Below are 23,291 nucleotides of genomic sequence, written 5' to 3' on the forward strand. Positions count from 1 at the left end.
AAATCCCAACCTTATTTGTTTCACCTAAAAATGTAGACAAATCAATGTCAGTAAGATCAGAAAAAATCAGTAAGAACAGCATCCTGACACAGATCAATTAGGCACTAAATGCACTAATATTAATTAATCGATATATATTTATGTTATACTTCTCACTGTTTTACCTTACTTTCCCTTTCCATTCTGTGCCACTGCAGTTCTGCAATGAATATAATATTGCAGATGTGTGAGATGAGTAATGCTTATAGAATGCAGTTACTCTTCACCAGAAGACCAGGAGTCACCTTCATCAGTGGAATCCTCTGTGTTGACAGTCTCCTTATCTCCATCTCTACTCTGTACATGTTTATTCTGTGGCATCATCTGCTCTTCCCCTCCCCTCTCCGTTGTTTGAATCACAGAGGCGTCCATATCGCTCTCAGGTTTGCTGTTGGTTGATGGTACTTCAAGATTTCCCCAGTCCTCCGCAAAGGCCATGCTTTGGTTTGGATTAATGCTTTTATATGAGTACCTCTCAGTCTCTGTTTGGTTATTTGGATCATATGTAGCAGCAATCTCAGTGTTTGTTGCACTCCAGATGCCCTCCGTAATGCTTGATCTAAATAAGCTGTTATGGTCATTTTCTTTTTCATTAGCCTGACATTCTTCTTTTATGGCACCTCCTTGGAAAATATTCATGTTTTCTTTTTTGTTCTCCATTTCCAAACCACCAAATTCTTCTGCAGTGCTATGGATACTATGGGATGCACTGGTAATTTCAGGGCCCAAATTTTCCCACTCTTGTGAAAGGCTCTCAGCATTTTCACCCAATACAACACCGCTACTGTCCACTGCATGTTGCTGTTCCTCTTTATTCTCCAAATCTTCTGCTTGAAGATCATTACAGGATTCAGAGCTCTCCTTTTTCATTACATCTGAGACAAAGCCTGTGAAGAAAGGATCGGTATTTGAGACCAAGTCCATAGTACTTGCACTGTCCTTTTCTAGCTGCTGGGCGTGCATCTCACTCTGGGAAAGCAGCTGAGAACACTGGCTCTCATTTGAGGATTCGTCCTCAGAACTATTTGGCTCTTCCAGATCTGAGTCTTTAATTGTCTGGCTGTCTGGATGATTATGTGGAGAAAATTCATCTGTGAAATCTGCATGAGTGAGCATTGACAGTTTCGACTGCACATCCTCCTCTTCAGTAATATCAGTTCCATATAGTGGATCATCAGATGGTGTGATGTCTGTGGAAATTTCTTCAAAAGGTTCTTCTGCAAGGGATTGTTCTTGGGATGGTTCAGGTAATGGAATGTCAAAATACTTCTTGTCTTCACTTTCATCTGCTAGATTCATTTCTATAGATTCTACATTCAGGTTGTCTACATTGTCTCTATTTTCTGTTAAGGCATCTTCACTGATATTGGACTTTGTAGTCAGAAGTGTTTGCTGCTTACTGGTTTCACTGTAGAAACTTGCACTCCAGTCATGTATCTGTGAACCTTCTTCCTGTTTCTCAACCAGAAATGTTGACAGATGGTAGTTCTCAATTTTTGTCTCATCCTCACCCAGACTGTTCTCATTACTATTGTATCTAAGGTCACTTTCTGATTGATCAAATAAACCATCATCCATTTTGACATGGCTGTCTATCTCACCACATTCATTTTGAATATCAGTCTCCTCATTCATGCTCTCTCTTAACACAGTTTGTACTGATTCATCTGTGATTATGTCATCTATGCTGCCTAGCTCTGGCTCCTCAGATAGATCCTCCATGGTGTCAAAGCGTTTGGCGATTATCTGGCTCCAGTTGCCGCCCCCCTCATGTTTCTCCCTTTCTTCCTCACTGTCGACATGTTCACTCACACCCAGATGAGAGATCGGGATGTTGGCATCTGTCTCTTCATCACTCTTGTAATGTATGAGGGGACGAGTATCTGCTAGTGTGTTCTCCTGAGCATAGCTGTCTGCTTCACCAGGGTCAGTTTTCCATGATGCAGAGATGTTTAATGACTCGTCTTCATCACTTTGTCTCTGCTCCTCTTCTGCATTATGTTCAACTAACTGATCTTTGTCGAATGCATCTATCAGTGTCATAGCTTTTTGACCTACAAGATTACCTTTTTCACACGTATCCATCACTAACTCAGCATTTTCACCAATTAAGTTAACTTTTTCACATGTACTCATCATTAACTCTGCTTTTTGTTTACCAAAGCTTTCTCCAATTTCTTCCACTATCATCTTTTCCTCTTGAACATAAATCAGTTCCTCTTGCTCCACTGTTTTCTCTTGCTCAGTTTCATTTTCCTCTTCATGCACTGTAATATCAAACTCATGACCTTCCTGGACTTCAATACCAGGCCATTCAGTTTCTACTTCCATTTTTTCTTTCACTTCTTCTGTCCCTTCCTCTGACTCTCTCTTGACTTCTGGTACACTGTTCAGTGACTCTTCTTCTACAAAATGTAAAACATCTTCCTTTACATCTGCCCATGTTAGAATTTCACTGTCATCCTCAAACGGGCTGAATGTATCTGCAGACAATTGTGGTATTTCCTGGAGTAACATTGAAGCAGGTGTGTTAGTGTTTTCAGCAAGCAGCTGTAATTCTGCAGGATCCATTTTAAAGTCTTGTGTGCAGTTTTCATCAATGTCCTCTAACTCCAACTCTTTCTCACAGACTAGGTCTCTGACTTCTTGTATCACTGTCTCATTTTCCTCCCAGGCAGACACAGGCGCATGTGATATTTGAGCCATTTCAGGAGACACCTCAGTCTCCTCTTCATGTCCATCCTCTGAACTCTTTGCTTCCTCAACATTCTGACTAGAGGTCAAACTCTCTGGAGTTTCGGGATGTCTGGCTAGCGAGGCAATTGTTGTGGTTTCATTGGCACTAAACAAAACCCGTTCAACTTCTGCCTTAAGGACTTTGTGCAAATCTTCTTTACCATTTATACTGAGTATGGACTCAGGCTCATCTACAGCATTAGGGACTCCAGAGTCAGAGACAGAAGCAGCAGAGCTTGCTTCCTCCTCAGCTCCATAATGATCATTGGAGTCTGCTCCATTAAGATGTATTTTTGATATAATTGCAGATGTTTCTAGTTTTTGCTTCTCTTCCCTTACAATGACATCCTCTTCCTTAGTTGTCTGAGGTCTCTTGAGTGTCTCTTGAGGAGTCCTTAGTGCCAGGCTCCTTGTAGGAGTTGGAGTCACGAGGTTAGCTTTATGGGTGATTGATCTGGAGGTTGTATTTAGTGGACTGCTGAACAGACTGGAAGAGATGGCTTGAGTGCCTGGAGGAATCTCAGGAGACTTAGTGATTCCTTCTGTGAATGAAATTGGAGAACAGGAAGAATGGGTTCTCCTCAATGATAGGTCTAATGTTTCATATAAAATAAAAACCTAGTCATACAGTATAACAGTACAGTACTTAAGTTCTCATACATTGTAATATTAAAATTCTACTGCATGGTTTCTTCTTAATAATCTTTGAATGCTCAATCGTGATCATAGAGATCTAATCATTCTCCCAGAGGTATTATCAGGATACATAGTAGTAATGAAGTAATGGTGTAATGTGGACATATTGATCCCCTAGCCTTCATTACTGGAAACAGCCATCTGGTCTGGTGACCTATGGGGACTCAGACTGCTATTATCAGGACAGGCTCCATTTAGTAAAATGGCAGGTCATCTACACACAAGTGTAAGATTATATCCTGATGTGTTGTGTTATATAAAAATCTCTTATATAAAAGAAATACCTAAATGTGAGACTCTCTTGTTCCTCTTACTTGCTGCTTGGTTGTTAACTCTCAGGCTTTCACTGTCCAACAAAGCTCTAAAAACACACACAAAAAAATTCTGTTATAAACATGCATTAACACATTTTCTATTAAGTTCCAAACCCACCTATATACTGTAAAAGCACACGAAGATACAGTACAACCAACACCAACAACATTTCTGAAAACAAAACTTTTAACTAAAATACTTTCTGCTAGTTATATGGTTCACAACCAAGTTTTAAAAAACTAGAGGGTATACTTTTGTTGTTTTCAGTAAACATGATGATTAGAGTACCATAATGGAAAATTTCATAGAGCTGTTAAAGAAACACCATAAGTGCTTTGCTTATTGGTTATCTAACACTACTCCAAAGAGAAAGGATAGCTCAGGAAATCTATAGTGATTATGCTGGAAAAGCAAAAGATGAATTGCACCATGCATTCAGACCAGTAATAAAAGAGACCTCACTTTCTGTTTCATCTTCATAGTCCTTTGTTTAAATTTTGGTATTAGTTGTGTGCATATTTACTGTGACTACAGACCAAATGTTAACTGAACATAGTAGTTGCTACATTTCAGGAGTAAAGTAGGAAGAAATGAATGTGTATATATCTCTTAAAAGTAAAGAAGAGCTATAATAGCTTGTATTGCTTTCAAGAAGCAAGCTTGAGCCCAGGGTTGTTGTTATGGAAATGAAGTGTCAGATTTGTCTTTGTTACGCCATCTGCAGTGCACATGCCAATGTCACTGACTTTATTTATCACACACTAGCAAATAGTAATGGAGCTCATGCACCATCAGATACACAAGTGTTAGTGCAACAAGGCAATAAAATTAGTCATAAATTGGATGTAATACACTGATAGAAAATGTAAATTATACTACATTCTTTATTCAAGTTTTGCTGCAGTCATACTTTTAGTGACTGTTTGTAATAAAATATTTAATACCTAACTTTGATGAAGGTTCAAGAAGCTCTAAGGCTCTAAGCCATTTTGTTCATATTGATCATTTTAGGGGTCTGACTGCATGGAGACTTTAGACTTCTGTCTTTCCAGCATCATCACTAAATATTCTTGAGCTCCCTTTCTCTTCAGACAATTTCCTTAGATGGGTGAGGGGCTGTGTTGGATGAACGATGAGGAAAAGACTATTTAAAGCTCTTTCTAACTCATTAATATCAGTTACATATTATAGAGTATATCAGTGTTGTCATGTCCACATTATGTGTTAACGAATATAGTGAAACTAAAGTGGAATAGGAAGAGGATTTCCATGATAAGGACCAAGATGTAAAAGAATACCTGTAAGTAGCCACCTCAAGGTTCAAAGACATCTTAGTCTTCAACAGATTGCGACTCTCTACCAACAGATCCCCAATCTGCTCTCCGAGATCCAGCTTTTCTGCCTCCAGGGCCTCTACATGAGCCTTTAAAGAAAAAAAGATAAGGAGAAAATGCAGCATAAAGCTCATCTTCTTTCAATATACTTAATTTTAGATTTTGTCATGATTCAAATTCTTCCTTTTTGCTTCAAAATGTTTACAAAAAACTTATTTACATATATAATATTTCAAATAAATATGTCTGTGCCAAGTAATCAACTCAGTGGTCAAAAACTTTATGGCCCAGAATATCATTATCAGTGATTCCTAACATTTTACTCTTTTTATCTTCATGTGTATTATCAGCCTGTGATAAGAAAAATGAAAAATGAAGCTCATCGGTATATTCATAATTTATGAAACCATTAAAGGTACAATTGTGTTTCACACTAGCTAACAACTATATAAGGACTCAATGAGAACAGTTGAAGAATTTTTAAAAAAAATGTTTTCAGATGAGATTTAATGAAAAACAATGACAGTAAGTCTAGTCTAATAATAATAATAATAATAATAACGACTAATAATAATGTAGAAATCTGTTGCTGTTTTTAATTCATATAGACTTGGTTGCTACAAAGATCTTTGGAAATAAGTTATTTTAACACTGATTTATTCTCTTAAATGAAAAAACAAAAACTTTATTTTACCTGGAGATGTTGAATGTCTTGATTCTGCCTCTGCCTCTGTTGTACTATGTTCTTCTCAATCAGTTCTCTCTTGGCCTTTGCACTTTCCAGTTCTTTGGCTAAATCTTGTACCTGTAGCTGACTCTCCTTCTTCTCTTGTTTGATTAGTGTCATATCAGACATGGTCTGAGTCAGTCTTTCTTCTAGTTTCTTCATCTGTGTCTGGTACACACTTGCTGCTTCATGCCAGGCTTGGGCAGCTCTCTGTGAGTACTCTTTCCCCAAGCCATGGAGATTGAGAGTCTGGCTGTGTTTAGGAGCCATTAGCACAGGTTTTGAGAAGGCACATGAGGACTTCAGGGCTGCCATCTCTTCCTGATGGAGCTGCACCTGTAGAGAGATCTCTTTCTCAAGCTGAGCAGCTTGTTCTCTCAGCCAGATCTGCATCCTCCTCTCATCCTCTAGTGTCTTCCTGCTTTCTTCAAGTTTTCTCTTAGCCTCAGTCTGTGCAGACCTCTCTTTTTGTCTCAGTATGTTCAGATCCTCAATCTCCTGCAGCATGTTGCTGACTTCTAGTTCCACACAATACTTCTCTCTGCAAGTGTTCTGCAGCTCGTTTCTGGCCAGACTGAGTGCCTCCTCCTGAGCTTTCCTTTGCCCTCCAGTGTCTTGGTTTCTACGCATGGCTTGGATTTCTCCCCAAAGAAGCTGATTCTCCTCTTCCAGTAACTTCACATGGTTCAGGTATGACTCCAGCCTTCTGTTCAACTCCAGCATCTCATACTTATCTGCTCCAGTGGAGGAGAGTGGATGCCGAGAACTGAAGATCTCCATTTCAGTGAGACGCAGCTTGTTTTAGGTCTTTGTGTATGTGTGGCTCAGGGGTCTGGACCTGCAGAATGGCCGGCACAGAAGAGCACTCCTTTCATAGTGAGTGAGGAAAGGGGGAGGGCAGGGGGACAAAGGGTGGTGGGCTGCAGTGGGGGAAAGCAGTGATGTCATTTGTGGAATTAACTCTAGCACTGCTGCATATCTGAGAAGCAGTAATTTCCTAGATATTTTAGAATATGAAGAATATGAATATACATATTTATATCTGACTGAAAGTTTTATGTTTTAGTTTTCAATGATGAATTTTACTTAAAAATCAATTATACTACCTTACATAGATATATAACATATAGATAGAAACAAATATAACTGTATTAGTCAGTAAAAACTAGATTTATACCCTACATGCTGACATAATTATTTATTTATTATCTGATCATTCTTTCAGTCACGTTTCTAAACTACTGCATTCTTCACAGCGCCACCTTGTGGGGTAAAGTTAGTTTTAAGCACATATTCATTCAATCATCTTCATGAGGTGCTTTATGCCAGTCAGAGTTGCTGAGGATCCAGAGACTATCATGGTAAAACTGACAACAATTCACCCATAACTGTATACCTTTTTGTCCATCACTGGATGATGAAGTAGCTGAAGCGTAAATGCAGTATATTCTAGCTGTGGACCTCACACAACAGTGATTTTTTTAACAATATATTGAATGCCCAGTGTAGATTCATGCTATTAAGATACTGTATTTTAGGTGAACAAAACATAATTAGATTTGTTCTGTTTTGATTAGATTACAATTACCAGGATATATACTTAATCATATATAAACCAACTGATAATAAAGAGAACACATTGCAAAATTAAGCATGAATGAATTATAATAATGAACTTGGCACATTTGGTCTGATGGCTGATACACAGCAAAGTTGAGTTTAAAAGGGGTGTAAAAGGAGTGTAAATGGGGAATGTATGATGTTTCAAAAAGCTGTACTTTCCAAGAGTTTCACGTCACAATTCACAGCTGAATTTCAAAAGGAGAAGCATAGTTTTACATAACTGTTCCTCCAGAGCCTGCTGATCACAATGGCAGATGATTTGAACTACTCCACAATTGTGTTCGGTACATCTATCCCTGTTGTGCCTAAAGGTGAGTTTGACTTTTAAAATCGTTTTTCTTACAGTTTGATGTTTCAACCTGGAAACCAGTGACTAGTGAAATTAGACTCAGTGAAAGAAAATAAAAACAATCAACAATTGTTTACGTTTAATATAGGTTTTTATTGTGTCTGTCATCTTTGATATAGCAATATATCTGATATAACATCTTTGATATAACAATATAACTGAAAAGGTATTGAAACATTTCCTCAGGTAACCAGATTCATAAGACGGATCTTAGTCATTAAATAAATAGCAAAGAACTGATTAGTCTTTAACTCTGTTCCTGTCAGCCATTACATGTTTAGGAGTAACAGGGTTGATGTGCAACTGAAATACTGAAAATACATATTAGTTTTGTTAAAAAAAAAAAATAGGACAACAATTAGATAAATTTAATTGAACTTGTATGTACTTGTCTGATCTGCAGAGATAACCTAAAGATATTGTAAGTTTAGGTAGATTTTTCTGTCAGTTACTTATTGAAGCAGCAACAATTGAGTAAAATATAAACATATTTCACCTAGTATTTAGCAAATAGCTGTTTATTTGTACCAGAAATACTGAGATAAAGTACAACTGTATATTATTTTATTTGCTTTATTTTATTTATTTATTTTTTGCAGATTCTCCTGAAGGCTTAAGTGTTAGGTTAAATCAGACTGTTAAATAATACAATGCAAAATAATTAGAGACTGTTCAATGTAAACAACTGGTTTCAGCAAAACCTGTGAAGTTCTTTCCCATTTAATATGTTGTAGTACACAAAGAAATCATTACTGTACAACTGCAAATGTCTGTAACAGTGTTCAAAACATATTCAATAATCTCACTTCTTACATATCATTTATAACATTCATATACAATATATTTAAACAGTCTTAGATTTGGGATGCTTTATTTACACCTATTTAAAAACAATTATAACATGTCCTAAAATGACATATTACTTCCCACTGAACCTTTTGCTTCCTGTTTGTTAACAGATGCAGAGACTGATAACGTTGTGTACTCAGAAATCAAGAAGACAAAAAAGGAAACACTGCAAAGCACTCCTGTGACACCTGGGAAAATCTCTCCTGTTTGCGGTACTTAACTATGAATTAGAATTACAGGCTTGGACATTTGTTTATTCCAGGGAACATGTTCCAGGTGCTGAAATTTTACTCCTGAATGTCACAGGATCTCCTGCAGTGGGTTCATCTGTGCTTGGTTTATACTTTTAACCATATTATGTAAAAATGCTTACAACGTTATTTACAATGACAAATGATACTATAATACCTAATGTACTGTATTCATACTTAACATTTTTTCAGTGTGTGTCTTGTGAATTGCCCAGAATAACACAATCCATTTGATTCTGTTCTCTTAAAGAGGATGTGGCTTTTCCCAGATATACATCATACAGAAAGGCTACAGTTGCTCTGGGGCTATTGTGTATTCTCTTATTGGCAGGTTTAACCACTATGTGTGTCTTAAGTAAGTATGAGTAAGAAATGTTTCCGCACATTTGGACCCTCCAACAGCTTTGCACTGGTGTGCTACATTCTTGCTAAGTCTCTCAATCACCTATAAAGCCTAGTCTTAATAGATATCTGTTAAAAATATGTCAAGTGAATATTGTCTTTCAGTGACAAGCAGTAATCTGTATTTGTGTGAGATAAGCATGTTGAAAAAATGACTGACAGACTGTTGTTTTCCTACACAGATGCCAAGTATCTTTCAAAATACACCTCAATTTTGGTAAGAAAACTGAGCAGCTAAACCTCATGCACAACATTGTCAACCCAACGCACAACACAATCAATCCAGTAAGCTAAAGTTAAACTTAACCAGTATCCACACCTTCTTCAGGCTCTGTACACCAACGAGAGCATGGCACACAGGATGTTGCAAGCTGATAAGGCAACACTGGAGAAAGAGAAAGAGGAATTAACTGCACAGAGAGATCAGTTTGAAAACTCCCTGCAGCTAATCCAACAATTTACAAATTTTCCAGTTAGCACATATTGTACATTAACAAAGAACAGTAAGTACAAGCTAATTGAAACCTATAACCAACAGTTCATTCATTCAGTTATTCATATGTATATGTACTTGTAAACACAGTAGAATAATTTTGACTCTGAATAAAGACTATGAAACATCTCCTGCAGATGTTTACTGTGAGCCCTGTATGAAGGACTGGATTCAGAATGGCTCTAGCTGTTACTTATTTTGGATGGACTCAGGATGGCGGACCTGGAAAGACAGTCAAACTTATTGCGCTAAAAACAAAGGACACCTGGTGGTCATTGACACTCCAGAGGAACAGGTGAGTTTCAAAAAACAATAATTTACCTGTTAAGAATTGCCTGTCAGTCATGTTTTGGTATACTCCTAAACAAAAAGGTTCCTCGTGCACTCTATGGAAGATTAAGGGTTGTTAGATTAGTAAAATATTCAGGTTCAAGCTGTTTCGTGTTCTGTTTGGGGTCTATATGACCGAAGAGCCTCTGTAAACTGAATAATATATCCACTATTTGTTTTTTTATCCTGACTTTCCATTTACAAAGGTCCTTTCCAGAAATGTGTTTTAACTTAATGATTAGGTTTCTAATGTCTGCTATGACACACACACATGGCTACACACATGAAATGTTTGGGGTGATATTCACACCTGACCAGAGTGATAAATGCTATTGAATATAACAAAATGATTTTCACGTTTTGCATCTGTTTTGTACCCAAGGTGCAATTTCTGAGTACAATTCTATCTGTCTCTCTCTCCCTCTCTTATATTTGCTCAAGAGCATATATACAATATATACAGATTTTCAATTAAGAAATGATATGGTCATTTCTGTATTTAGTTGCCTTTCTGAAACGAACATTCCAACTTCAGTAATTGTAAGAGTTAATGATACACCTTATTTCTATGCTTTTATCAGTTCAATAATTTCAAGATTCATTTTATTAATTTCAAAATTATAATAATTTCTTTTTACAGTTTAGTCATTGGGGTCATAGTGAACCCAAACAATAAAGAAGTAAAACAAATGTCAACAGAACATGAGGATTAAAGTTATACAGGTGAACAAGGAACTGTAAATGATTTCATAATGTTTTAACTTCTTAATACAGGTTGTAAAGGTCTGCTTCTGTGATTGATTTTAAATCTAGGATGTTTACAGAGGCACACAACTGTTCTTTATAATTAAATTACAATTACAGAATTTGTCCTGCAATTCTACTTTACAGAACATGATTAGTGATCCTTCTAATTTGATTCATTTACTTCCTCTGTACATTCAAAGGAATTTATAAGACAGAACACACCCTTTTACTATGACGACTATCATGGGTACTGGATTGGACTTTCTAAACAGAACAACTTGTGGATTTGGTCCACCGGCGCTGAGCTTCAGAACAATGGGTAAGATTTTATGAATGAAGATTGAACCTCATATTCTGCTGCAACCACTGATAATGTCCAGGCAAATCCTAGTCAACTACATTTTCATTAGTTTTTGTCAAGATGATGAATCCTACTCTTCTTCACAGGTCATGGACTCCACCTAATCAACCCAAAGACAACTGTGTGTTGTCAGTACCTGTAAAAGCAGATATATACAACTGGGTTGTGGAAAGTTGTGGCATGTATAACAGATTTATCTGTGAGATGAAAGTGATGGTATGGCCGAGTCAAATGTAGACAGCAAAAACCTCTGGAGGATTTTTGTTAATCCATATAACATACTTAACAGAAAGGAATTTAAAACGTGTTCTGAAAATGTTTACTTATCATTAGAACTGTAGGAGCTGCTGTTAAACTCAGCTAATAAACGTTGACTATGGCTTGTGACTGGTGAAGCAGGAAAGTGGTGACCCAACATCAGGAGACTGAATTCTAATAAATCTTCAATCTAATAAAGAGAACACCTTTAAATTATAGATGCTTATGAACAAGCACTTGGGCGTCTCAGAGAAAATAAGCACTTTATTTTAAAACTAGACTAGGCAAAACCATAAATACTAATTAATAACTACAAAAATCCTGAGTGTCTATTTTCATATGAGCCATTAAGCACCACTGTGGAGTGTAACGTGTAAAGAAATTCAACCCTGAACATGGACACAAACAAAACAGCATCAATAAGCGATTCATACCGTCCATCTCATTCTACAACCAGACTCCGGCTCAGCCAGTAATCAGCTGTATGGTTGTTTGCTTTGTTTATATTTTGACTGAAAGCAACAGTAACAAGCTATTAGGTCTTGCTGGTACAGGACACGTAAAATCAAGACCTTAATTAAAATGCATATTTCATTAAAATGGCCTTTAAATCTAAAAAAATGTAGTAAATTAAAAAATATAAATCAAAAATTATTAAAATAGGTGACTGCATAAAACACTGAGCAAGTTCAGGGAGTTAAGGGGATATGATGAGAATGAACCAGGCTTGAAATTCACTAATTTAGAACAGGATAGAAAAAACTGAAAAAGAATTAAAAAAGTCATGATGCAGTGCAGTACAAACAGTATCTCTGTTAGATCCCCTATAAAATGATACTTTTTCAGAACATAAATTCATTCATTATCCACTTTATGCAACACAATGCATAAGTCACACTTTTCCCCATTCATTTCATTTCATTGACGTGAACATTAAGTGAAGCTTGTGACCTGCATGTGCATGGCTGATTTGAGTACACTACATGAAGGAACAGGTGTTCCTAACAAAGGTGACAAGTTCAACATATGGCATAGCATTTAAATAATTCACCAGAAACCATCAAACCGTATGCTTCTTTTTCTTCTTTTCAGATGTTTTTTTAATATCACTATTCTCAGTCTCTGCCTCTAGTTCCTCTTCTCTCTGTTTCCTTTTTTTTGGTTGTGATTGTAGAGAAAGAACTTTCTCTGCTGTAGTGATGTCCAAACTACAGCAGCTGTCTATTTCTGTAGCTGGCGGCTTGTCTTTATTTGCCTTGGAGGGTTTCTTTTTCCTCTTCTTGCAGGCGTCAGGTTCTGGCTGAAGCTCACGACTCTCTGGTTTTTCCACAGACTCTTCACTGACCGGTGCAGTACTTTTTTCTGTGTGTTTCTTCTTCTTCTTCTTCTTCTTCTTGAACACACTTTCCTCTGTTGGTTGATGTTCAGTTACCTCTTCCTGCATCTCTGTACTTTCCTCTTCCTGCTCAAGTTTGGTCTTTTTTGTCTTTCTCTTTGGGTCCACGAAAGAATCTGCTGCATCTTTGGATTCTAAATCAACTTTGTCTTTTGACCGTTTCTTTTGCTTTTTCGACATCTTGTGTTCCTGTGAAGATTCACTGTTGTCTTGGGCCCCATTCTCTTTGGTATCATCTGAGCACTGCTTTTTTTTCTTGGCTTTCTTCTGTTCGGTTTTCTCTGCCCTCTCCTGGTCTAACGAAGAACTATGCTCAATGAGTGCTGCATCACTCAGAGATGTGGATTTGTCCATCTGCTTTTTCTTGCCATATTTTGCTATGAACTCTTGCTCTTGTTGCTCCAGTCTGGCTAGCTTGGCACTCATCTTAAGACCATGTCTGGCACCTCTAAGGATTACAAATAAATAAACAAACAAATACATTCAATATATTATGCCACAGATTATTATTAAATTTGTTATGATGATGCAACACAGACTAAGATGCAATGTAAATCAGAAGTGCACAGTTAACTGTTCCATGTTGTTGGCTTCCTCACATAAAAATATACTAACAAAACTGCTTGTGAGCTTTTAATTTAATCTGGTGCTTCCTTTCATATGTTTAAACTGTACCTGGGACAGAAATAATTATTAATTAGTCTGGAACCTAATGTAGTGTTTAAAAGATACACAATTAATGTGAACAATCATGTGCTTCAAATATTTGGTTAGAACTGTGATGGTCAGGTGTCCACATACTTTTGGCCATGTAATTTATACAGGCTTTTATGATACAGTACACAAAATAATATTATATAATATATATAATATTTTCTTTATTTAAACTAATTCAAATACATAATTGTATAAATTTCAATAGCTCATTGAACAACCATTATAACCATTGATATAACCATTATCATTTAGCCACGACTGTTCACTCCTATTTAGTTAGCTGCATTCCCTGTGTGTTAAACTGTATATCTGGCATCAGGTCACATTAAACAGTCAAGAAGCCATCCATATCCACCATATATAGCTGATGAAGTTCCTAGAGAAATGTTTCCCTGCTGCTACATACACACATAGAGCTACAGAAAACTTAACCAAGAACTAAAAAGTAATAATGAACTTATTCACATAAAGATTAACCCATCACAAAGTGTTATGACTGTACATCTGAGGAAAGTGTGATGTGTAGTCCTTACTTATGTGCAGTTCGTCCTCCGCATGCTTTCATCAGCTGTGCATCAGATAAACTGGGTGTGAAAAATACAGATGAAATGATGATATTAATCCTGTTCAGAGATCAATTTATAAAGTTATAAATTGATATATAATCTATATATAAAGTTAGAAAAGAGCACTTGCAATGGTTTACATGCACACTTCATACAACAAAAAGCACCTGATCACACTTTGATCACAGTACAATTACACTGGATTATTTTGACAAAGATAAAATAAACCATTAAAAAGTGGTCTTAACACTTTACATAGTAGTAATTCAGCTTCTGACTACATGTTAATAAAATGTTTTTAAAAAAAAGTGTGTCAGTTTTATTATAGAGTTAGTTATATGTAGGCGCTTTACTTCTTGGTACTGGAAAGGTCTAGCTTCTCTTCATCTTCAGAGCTACTGTCCTCAGAGCCAGATGATTTTACTTCAGGCTGTTCCTGCCCTGAGAGGAGCGTAGCAGACTGGAACGCACAAGACAGGAGTGAGGAAGGTTTAAGTTTAAGAGCATAGCAAAAGAAATACTACATTTTGGGGGTGCATTCATCATTTCTTTTTTCCTCTGCGTGTGTGTGTGTGTGTATATATAAAGCTGACAAAGCTTGTACCTTGACAAAGCATCCATAGAGCATTGACTTGTTCATCAGGGCCTTACGAGGCTTCTTGTTAGAAACCATTCCATCTTCTTCTTCCTCCGTTTTCTTCAACACCACTCCATTCTAGATCATAAAACAATTGTTTAATAATATGCTATTCACTGATGTAGTTTAGTAAACAGATTTTTTTTTTAATAAAGTTTTACAGTCGCTGAGCCTTTACAGAATGTGGAGCTGAACATGGGTTTTAGAATTTCTGTACTAAACTATTTTGTTACTTCCACATCTACAGCATTTAGTCTCTTTGAAACACGCCATATTGAGCTAAAATTCAGATGCGGCAGTCTATTTCTGTTGTCTTTTTTTCTGCAGAAAATATACGTGTTCTGTAAATTTGGACAAATGAACAAAAAGAGAACACCATGAGGTATAGGAACAAAATGTTTTCAACTATTTATTTATATAACTATCTAACAGTTTATTAAACAGCATGTGTTAAACATAATCAGGTAATATTTTTGCATTCTATACATAATCTGCAAAGACTTATTTTTCAATTTCAGTATTTTTAACCAAGGAACATTTCATGTAATGTTTTAGATGTACATGCCCCACATGACCACTTTCCAGCTTTATAGTTTTTTAATTACATGCAATGTAAACTTACCCAAACTGAAAAGCAAACAACCGAAATATTGCAATTTTCACTGTGATTCAAATAGACTAATAAGTATAAAAGTGCTGTAAGTGAGTGCTGTGTTCCTTCTGCTCTAGGACACGTACCTGGTCTGACTCCACAGATAAATTGGCAGATGCCTTGTTAAACACATGATCCCACCAGTGAAATGTGAATTGCTCACTTTCTTTATGGCCAACCTGAGTTGAGAAGCAAACACACGCACTAAAAAATCTGAGAGCATCAGCAGCCAGTGATGTGATATATACATGGTTTATGAAAGTTTTTACACATTAGATACAAAAGCTGCTGTATCATCTTTAACTAGCTGGAGAGACATTACATATGCTACATTAACGGGAGACAGGAAGCATTTCTTCTCACCCCTCCTTTGTCACATTTCACTTTAACTTTGATTGCTTCAGAAATGCCATTCTCAGCCCTTCCAAGACCTTTACCTATTAAAGTAAGACATGACATGACCTGTTAGGACTTTCACATACACAAGTAGAGGTAAATACTTTAAGCTTTTTCACCTGACCTTGCTCCCAGCCGTGACGGAGAAGCTGTTGCTCAGCAAAGCTCTTCTTCTTTGCTGTTTCTGTCATTGTACTAGTTATCGGGGGGGGGGACCCAACTACTTACTTCTGTCTTGTTTATTACTCTATACCGCTAGTTAACACTATAAATCAACACAGATTGTGATTAGAAAGACTGAACAAGCCAACCATCATGGCGATAGTTTTTACGCACAAATAATAACATACACTTCTATAATCTAATATAACATGAGCTCCACGTGTAGGCAGACATGACACCGGAAGTGTAGAATCGGCATGGCAGCTGACGTCATCACTCTCGCAACAACCAACCATGTTTAGAAAATAGTAAATTACGTCTGCCATCTGCTGGTCATCTTATAAAACTGCATGTACTCTGTAACATGTGATGAAATTCCAAGATTTCAGAAAGTTTTTTTTTTAAAGCCTGCTACAAACTTTATTCAAGCTATTGTACTGTTGTTTATCAGTGTATGTTGTTATATATAAGGAAGATTGAACGAAAAGATTTCACATTCAATTCAAAAGCCCAGAAATAATTATTATTATTACTGCAAACTGTGTGTGTGTGTGTGTGTGTGTGTGTGTGTGTGTGTGTGTGTGTGTGTGTGTGTGTGTGTGTGTGTGTGTGTGTGTGTGTGTGTTTTAATTTAGATCTCTTTGAATGGAGTTTTAAAAAAAATCTTTATTAATGACTTTATTATTTTACAGTGTCACAAACATATTTACAAACATATTTATTTATATACATATTTATTAGTCATTAAGACTCTGTACTTGCGCATTGGTTGTGGATGTTCTGCTGTTTGTTGCTGTACCTGGGGTCTATCTGTAATAACTGCACACTAACAGGGTTTCAGCTTGATCATATTCTGCCCTTGACCTATTTGTATAATCATAAACATATTTTTTATTAAGCTTAGTCTCCTTGAATAAAAGTTTTGCCAAATACTTTAAATGTACATTTCTATTATTCTCTAAATACAAATAAGTGCAGTATTGTTGGAGTGTATTTACTTTCTTTTTTGTTTCTTTTCCTTTTTAATTTTATCTGTCTCAGTGTACATTGACCTGCTTATCTGCAATGTAAAGAGGATTAATAGGAAGAGAATCAGTTATCAGTGCTGGAGCTGCTGTTTGTGCGGAAATCATTCTCTCAGTGGCCAGTTTTAGCTCATCATCTCATTGATGGTAATTTATTTCCATTACGTTGTTACGTAGTTAGTTTACAACCTTTAAATTATATAAAATAAAAAAAAAGTTAATATAGACCTCTATGCTAGCTCAACTAGTTTGTTGTTATAGATGTTGTTATGGATTTGGGTTAACTACAGTTAGAAGAGGAGAGGAGAGGAAAAGAGAAAATAGAAAAGAAGAGAAGAGGAGTAGAGTAGATAAGAAAAGAGGTAAAGAGAAGAGAAATTAAGAGGTAGAGAAGAGAAGAGAGGAGAGGAGGAAGAGGTAGAGAAGAGACGAGAAAAGAAAGAGAGAAGAGAAGAGGGGAGGAAGAGAAAAAAAGAAGAGAAGAGAAAGAGGGAGGTTAGTAGCCCACTCCTCCTCCCTGTGGTTCATTACCACAGCTGTATTTACGCTCTAACTCTCTACTTCACAGACTGAAGACACACACACACACACACACACACACACACACACACCCCACAACGAACGGGGGACTTTCGGATTAAAACGTTTTGCGACATTAGTGGAGTTTGGAGCATATTTTTGTGCATTATTTGTATTTTATTTTTTGTTTTTATTTTTTATCTTGAAAACGTGGTCTCCTGTGATCCAGGGCTCCTGCACACCTTCCTCCAGCCGACAGAAACACTAATGCGGCTCAGCAGCTGAGGTAAGAGTTTAACACACTTACTGTCACACTTCACCTTCAGTCACAAATAGCCTTAGTAATTAAAGTCATATCACATCTGGATATATCTCAAACAGCTGGATTTAATATGAAAACATCATGCTGCTGTGATTAAAAATGGTGTTAAACTTATTTCACAGTACTGTGAGATATTTGAGATATAAGTTGTACGGCTAGTATTGGATGGGGTACTAGATGATAATACTGTATATAATGTAAACTTATATAAAATATAAATAGTTTAAGCTCTAATACATCTGTTTAATATGATTGATACAGTGATGTATATACTTACTGATATTTCAATCTTTGAAAATAAAACCACGATGTAGAAAAAAATCCTATAACCTTAAAAAAACATGTATTTATTCAAGGCATTACATTTTCTATGATTTCAAAAGCTTTTTAAATGGAAAAACCTCAAACCTTTTAATGAACTGAAAAGTGATTATGGTCATTTTTATACTATGAAAAAAATGCAAAGTTGGCTCAGGTTCTGGATCTAGTTTACTGAACTCCCTTTAGAAAGTACTGAGGAAGGTGCTTTGTTTCTGGGAGTTGCTTTTGGTACTGATTGTGTGTACTGGTGTGTAACAGTTAATTGTGTATTTGTTACTGGTTTGTGTGTGTGTGTGTGTGTGTGTGTGTGTGTGTGTGTGTGTGTGTGTGTGTGTGTGTGTGTGTGTGTGTGTGTTGTGGGGTGGGGGTGGATGGGAGGAAGAAAGAAATATCTGACAATTTTTTTTACAAAAACTGTATATTCTATTTTTTTTTAATAATTATGTAACTGGAAGTTCTTAACAAGTATACTGTCACGTGTGTGTGTGTGTGTGTGTGTGTGTGTGTGTGTGTGTGTGTGTGTGTGTGTGTGTGTGTGTGTGTGGTTGGGCGGGGGGTCTATCTTTCTAGGGTTAATTAAATGTCTGAGTCACAAAAAAATAGTGTGTACAGTAATATATAAGTAACTGGAGGATTAGACTCTAAGCCATTATAAAGTTCATTCGGTTTCATCTCAAATGTCTGTGTCTCTTCAAAGACTTTGTTATTGTGGAAGACTCTGTGGTGGGTCCAAATAACAGTTAATTCTATATGTGGGATGAACAAACCTAAAAGAGTAATAGCTCTCAATGTTTCTTAGCCAGATTAATTTTGGCACACAATACAATTCAAAAATATTCTTTAGGACAAAACCAGAGACAAATGCTGGTATACATATCTTGGTATATCTCCTATTCATTATTTATAATAATTAGCTTTTCTGTCCTGTCAGTGTTGCAGCATCTGCAGAATTTCCATTTTAAAATGCATAGAAAGTCCCATCAGAAAGGCCCATCAGTCCACCAGGGTTGACGAGGAAAGCAAAAAGTCTTGTCTTTTTTTGTTGTTTTGAAAATTTCTGTTGTTTTGCCCAAGATCAGCATCAACATATTAAAACATAAAACATATTAATGATCACAGCGACAGCTGTTGTGGCCTACACAGATGAAAGATGGTTGCATGGCTTTTCCTTTTTTCACATGTTTTTCACCCACCATATTATTCTGATATCTGGAGCTGTGCAGGCTTGGAACAGGAGCTTTTGGTGAGCTCTAGGTACCTGGCAAGAGTAGCAAATAAAACAGCATCTGTGAAGCAGAGGTAGCATAACTGATTTGCACAGCAGACAATTTTCACCTGGTCAGCACCCAGCTGAGCCTCTCATCAGAAACAGACACCAGAAACAGCTCTTCCAAAGCTATGATAGATGACTGATTTCTCTCCAGGTTAAGTACTTCACTTCAATGATTTGTAATCAGTTTTAAAGTTTGAAGGTTTTGCCCTGTATTTGGCTTAATTTTATGGACATAATCCATGCATAATAAAGTTAAATAGTGTTAAATAGTAACTGAGAGTGAAACAGGGATCCAAAAGATGAACAATTCACATCTTTAATGACCATGCAAAGAGATCGAATGGGTTCAGTATTTTGTGCTGTATTATCATTGGATTATAACTGCACGTTAATTATAGTTGATATCAAATGGCATGTAAGACATCAGCAGCCAGGGGGAAATGTAAACATTTATTTTTAAATAAACTGTTGAGGTCAAGAAGAATTTTGTTGTCATTTCAACCATATATAGCTGACACAGTACACAAGGAAATAAGACAACATTTCTCCAGGTCCATGGTACTACATAGAAAAGGCAGAAAAGACAGAGCTAAGACAAGACAACATGTGCAAAGAGCAAAAACAGTGTACAAAGATGGCATGTAAACAGTTGATATGGGTGGTGCTGTGTACATGGATGTATATTGGAACAGTGTGTTTATGGTGCAAATCAGTGCAGTCCACACAGTTGAGTGTACGCGTGTGTTGTGCTACGTACAGTTCAGTTCAATTGTTGAGGAGTCTGATGGCTTGTGGAAAGAAACTGTCACCAGTCTGGTCGTGAGGCCTGAATGTACCTTTTTCCAGAAGGCAGTAGAGAGAAGAGTATGTGTGAGGGTGTGTGGGGTCATCCACGATGCTGTTGGCTTTGCGGATGCAGCGTGTGGTGTAAATGTCCGTGATAGAGGGAAGTAAGACTCCAACGATCTTCTCAGCTGTCCTCACTATCCGCTGCAGGGTCGTGCGATCTGAGATGGTGCAATTCCCAAAACAGGCAGTAATGCAGCTGCTTAGGATGCTGTCAGTGGTCCCTCTGTAGAACATGGTCAGGATGGAGGAAGGGAGATGTGCTTCTTAAGAAGTAGAGATGCTGCTGGGCTTTCTTGGTGATGAAGCTGGTGTTGAGTGACCAGGTGGACACCAAGAAATTTGGTGCTCTTGACGATCTCTACAGAGGATCAGTCAGTGTTCAGTGGAGAGTGGTTGCTCTGTGCTCTCTTGAAGTCAACAACCATCTCTTTAGTTTTATCAACATTCAGAGACAGGTTGTTGACTCTACACCAGGCAGTAGGCTATTGCACCTCCTCGCCATATGCTGACTTATTGTTTTTGCTGATGAGACCCACCACGGTCATGTAATCAGCAAACCTGATGATATGGCTCGATCTGTGAATTACTGCACAGCCGTGAGTCAGCAAGGTGAACAGCAGCGTGCTAAGCACGCAACCCTGAGGGGCTCCAGTACTCATCCGGACTGACTGAGGTCCCAATCCGTACTGACTGAGGTCTCCCAGTCAGGAAGTCAAGTATCCAGTTTCAGAGTGAGGTGTTCAGTCCCAGCAGGCTCAGCTTCTCAATCAGGTGCTGAGGGATGATTGTGTTGAATGCTGAACTAAAGTCTATGAACAGCATTCGAACATAAGTGTCTTTATTATCCAGGCAATGGCAATGGCATCATCCGTGGAGCGGTTTGGGCGATGACAAAACTGCAGGGGGTCCAGTGAGGGGAGTAAATGGGTCTTGATGTGCCTCATGACGAGCTTCTCGAAGAACTTCATTACAATGGGTGTGAGTGCAATGGGGTGAAAGTCACTGAGGCAGGACACTGTAGACTTTTTTAGTATGGTGACGATGGTGGTTGTCTGGAGGCATGTAGGAACAACAGCACTGCTCAGGGAAATGTTGTTAGGGCCATCCTGTATTCTGCTCTGAAGGTTAGGTCTCTAGTCTTCAGCAGCGCACACACTTTAGCAGTAATCCACAGGTTCTGGTTGGAGGTAGTGGTGATGGTCTTTGAGACAGTCACGTCATCAATGCACTTGCCAATGTAGCTGGTCACTGATGCCGTGTACTCCTCCAAATGACAGAAGTGCACTTGTGCCACACTTTCCTCCTAGAGTGCACTCTCTGCCACTCACACTGTGATGGCTATGGCAATGTCTGGATTTGAACATGCAATCTCTTTCTTTTTTTTTTCTTTTTACAGTACATAGTTCAGCCCAAAACATCTGCTCTCTTCTGTTTTATTGCCATATATGCCAAATTATTACTAAAACATGATGATTCCTATTTCTCTATTTTTTGAGGACAATCCAGGGATAACAAACTGAGTGGTGGTGTGTTTAAATGATGGGTCCTATGATTAATATTCTTACCTTGCATATGTCTCTGTTACACGTGTGCTCTGTAGCCACGCAGAAAACTCAGAGCAGAGCTGCGTGCTGCTTTTTTTTAATATAGAGTCTGTTTTTCCTCTCATTTCTCTCTCCACCCTCTCCTATACACTATACATCGCTCACTCATCCTTCTGTTCCATTAAGCAACACCTGGTTGTCTTTACAGTCTCTATGCAGTTTAACTGTATTTGTCATGTACTCGCTGTGTGTATTTGTGCCGGGCTGTATAATAACATTCTCTACTCATGTTGTATGTATCTCAGACCCTTCATGCTGCCTCTGAAATGAGAGTTAGTTGAGTTCAAATGCATTGAGTTGGCACTGGACTTGCCTGTGCTGGGCTGCTTTGGCCGCAGTGTGTGTGCTGTGGTGAGGGACCTTCCTGCTGGTGGTTCAGCTCTGGAGACTAGCACAGCCTAGGAGCCAGGGCCAATTAAAGGAGAGGGGCGAGGGAGCCTCACGTCTGCCTGCGGAGGGGAACAGAATGAAATCTGATACTTTGAGGGTGAACTGTAGTACTAGAGCTAAACTTAATGGTTCACGTAAAGAGAGTAAAAAAAAAAGATTCTTCTTCCTTCCAGGAAAATGATTGCAGAGAGACCTTAATGAAACTTTTATGATGACAGAGAGAAGGTTTAGTTATTTTATGAGTGGATTACTTAATTGTTTTATACAACATTGTTGTTATTATTATTACAACATTGTACTCTCAATGCTGCAAACTGTCCTCAGCTGTTTGAAAGAGTTATTAGGATTTTCAGTAAACGCTTCAATAGGTTCTGCAGAATTCTGAAAAATATCTTCTGAAATAATGATTTACTTCACAATCTTATTGGTCACGCATTGTTCTCTGTTAGTCAAAAAAATACATCAAAGATACATTTGTGTTAATGTTCCTCAACATTGCCACAATATTTTCATTGTGGTTGTGAGATTTCCATAATGTTATTTTCTGTGGTTAGCTTGGAACATTACTATTATATCTGTTAGGTAAAAAAAAAGTCTGAACACCTGAAGTTTCTTGGAACTGTAACATTTAGGAAATATTCTGTTAAACACATTGATATTGATACCACAGTGCATTTGACTTGAGTTCACAGCATTATCTCAGTGTGTGTGTGTGTGTGTGTGTGTGTGTGTGTGTGTGTGTGTGTGTGTGTGTGTGTGTGTGTGTGTGTGTGTGTGTGTGTGTGTGTGTGTGTGTGTGTGTGTGTGTGTGTGTGTAAAGCAGTTTGCACAGTTTTGTCACTTTGTTTGTTATAACTTTACTCACAGCTTTAAATTAAAGTGATAATATTTTTGTTTCTATTGTTTGTTATAGCAGGAAACTGCTGCAAATTTGTGAACAATATTCTTTAAT

General features: G+C 37.4%; 4 protein-coding genes across 6 annotated transcripts in view; 2 read left to right on the forward strand and 2 right to left on the reverse strand.

The window, feature by feature from the left end:
• Positions 1 to 8: 8 nt before the first annotated feature.
• On the reverse strand, positions 9 to 6,715 carry nes (nestin). The gene is made up of 4 exons (XM_027149624.2): positions 5,815 to 6,715; positions 5,085 to 5,209; positions 3,756 to 3,832; positions 9 to 3,317 (listed from the first exon to the last, which is right to left on the reverse strand). Exons 1-4 carry the CDS (start codon positions 6,625 to 6,627, stop codon positions 256 to 258), a joined length of 4,077 nt encoding a protein of 1,358 aa, XP_027005425.2. The 5' UTR covers positions 6,628 to 6,715; the 3' UTR covers positions 9 to 255.
• A 917-nt stretch (positions 6,716 to 7,632) lies between these two features.
• LOC125140873 (C-type lectin domain family 4 member A) lies at positions 7,633 to 11,639 on the forward strand. Of its 2 annotated transcripts, XM_047811516.1 has the most exons (8): positions 7,633 to 7,781; positions 8,779 to 8,880; positions 9,170 to 9,274; positions 9,504 to 9,538; positions 9,650 to 9,824; positions 9,952 to 10,109; positions 11,092 to 11,210; positions 11,339 to 11,639. In XM_047811516.1, the coding sequence occupies exons 1-8, from the start codon at positions 7,718 to 7,720 to the stop codon at positions 11,487 to 11,489; spliced, it is 909 nt and encodes a 302-aa protein (XP_047667472.1). In that variant the 5' UTR covers positions 7,633 to 7,717; the 3' UTR covers positions 11,490 to 11,639. The 2 variants fall into 2 exon arrangements, with proteins under 2 accessions (XP_047667472.1, XP_047667473.1); XM_047811517.1 differs by lacking the exon at positions 9,170 to 9,274.
• gpatch4 (G patch domain containing 4) lies at positions 10,317 to 16,302 on the reverse strand. Its single transcript, XM_027149626.2, has 7 exons — positions 15,999 to 16,302; positions 15,842 to 15,915; positions 15,565 to 15,657; positions 14,794 to 14,904; positions 14,543 to 14,649; positions 14,157 to 14,207; positions 10,317 to 13,354 (listed from the first exon to the last, which is right to left on the reverse strand). The coding sequence occupies exons 1-7, from the start codon at positions 16,063 to 16,065 to the stop codon at positions 12,571 to 12,573; spliced, it is 1,287 nt and encodes a 428-aa protein (XP_027005427.2). The 5' UTR covers positions 16,066 to 16,302; the 3' UTR covers positions 10,317 to 12,570.
• A 1,318-nt stretch (positions 16,303 to 17,620) lies between these two features.
• The window catches only part of pear1 (platelet endothelial aggregation receptor 1), a 34,299-nt gene continuing 28,628 nt past the window's right edge, over positions 17,621 to 23,291 (forward strand). For both annotated transcript variants that reach the window (XM_047811589.1, XM_027149034.2), the window contains exon 1: positions 17,621 to 17,866. The gene's annotated coding sequence lies outside the window, so the exon portion shown is untranslated. The remainder of the gene's footprint in view (positions 17,867 to 23,291) is intronic.

The sequence above is a fragment of the Tachysurus fulvidraco genome, chromosome 3 (assembly GCF_022655615.1).
Source record: "Tachysurus fulvidraco isolate hzauxx_2018 chromosome 3, HZAU_PFXX_2.0, whole genome shotgun sequence".
Classification (NCBI taxonomy): Eukaryota; Metazoa; Chordata; class Actinopteri; order Siluriformes; family Bagridae; genus Tachysurus; species Tachysurus fulvidraco.

Excerpts from the sequence above, each read along its gene's own strand:
- nes (XM_027149624.2), bottom strand. The coding sequence starts at position 6,627 with ATGGAGATCTTCAGTTCTCGGCATCCACTCTCCTCCACTGGAGCAGAT. Across the intron at positions 5,210-5,814 it reads AAGACATTCAACATCTCCAG|GCTCATGTAGAGGCCCTGGA; the intron begins GTAAAATAAAGT and ends TTTTCTTTAAAG. Across the intron at positions 3,833-5,084 it reads CTTGAGGTGGCTACTTACAG|AGCTTTGTTGGACAGTGAAA; the intron begins GTATTCTTTTAC and ends GTGTGTTTTTAG.
- LOC125140873 (XM_047811516.1), top strand. The coding sequence starts at position 7,718 with ATGGCAGATGATTTGAACTACTCCACAATTGTGTTCGGTACATCTATC. Across the intron at positions 8,881-9,169 it reads GAAAATCTCTCCTGTTTGCG|AGGATGTGGCTTTTCCCAGA; the intron begins GTACTTAACTAT and ends GTTCTCTTAAAG. Across the intron at positions 9,539-9,649 it reads CAAAATACACCTCAATTTTG|GCTCTGTACACCAACGAGAG; the intron begins GTAAGAAAACTG and ends CACCTTCTTCAG.
- gpatch4 (XM_027149626.2), bottom strand. The coding sequence starts at position 16,065 with ATGACAGAAACAGCAAAGAAGAAGAGCTTTGCTGAGCAACAGCTTCTC. Across the intron at positions 15,916-15,998 it reads CCGTCACGGCTGGGAGCAAG|GTAAAGGTCTTGGAAGGGCT; the intron begins GTCAGGTGAAAA and ends TTACTTTAATAG. Across the intron at positions 14,905-15,564 it reads TATCTGTGGAGTCAGACCAG|AATGGAGTGGTGTTGAAGAA; the intron begins GTACGTGTCCTA and ends TTTATGATCTAG.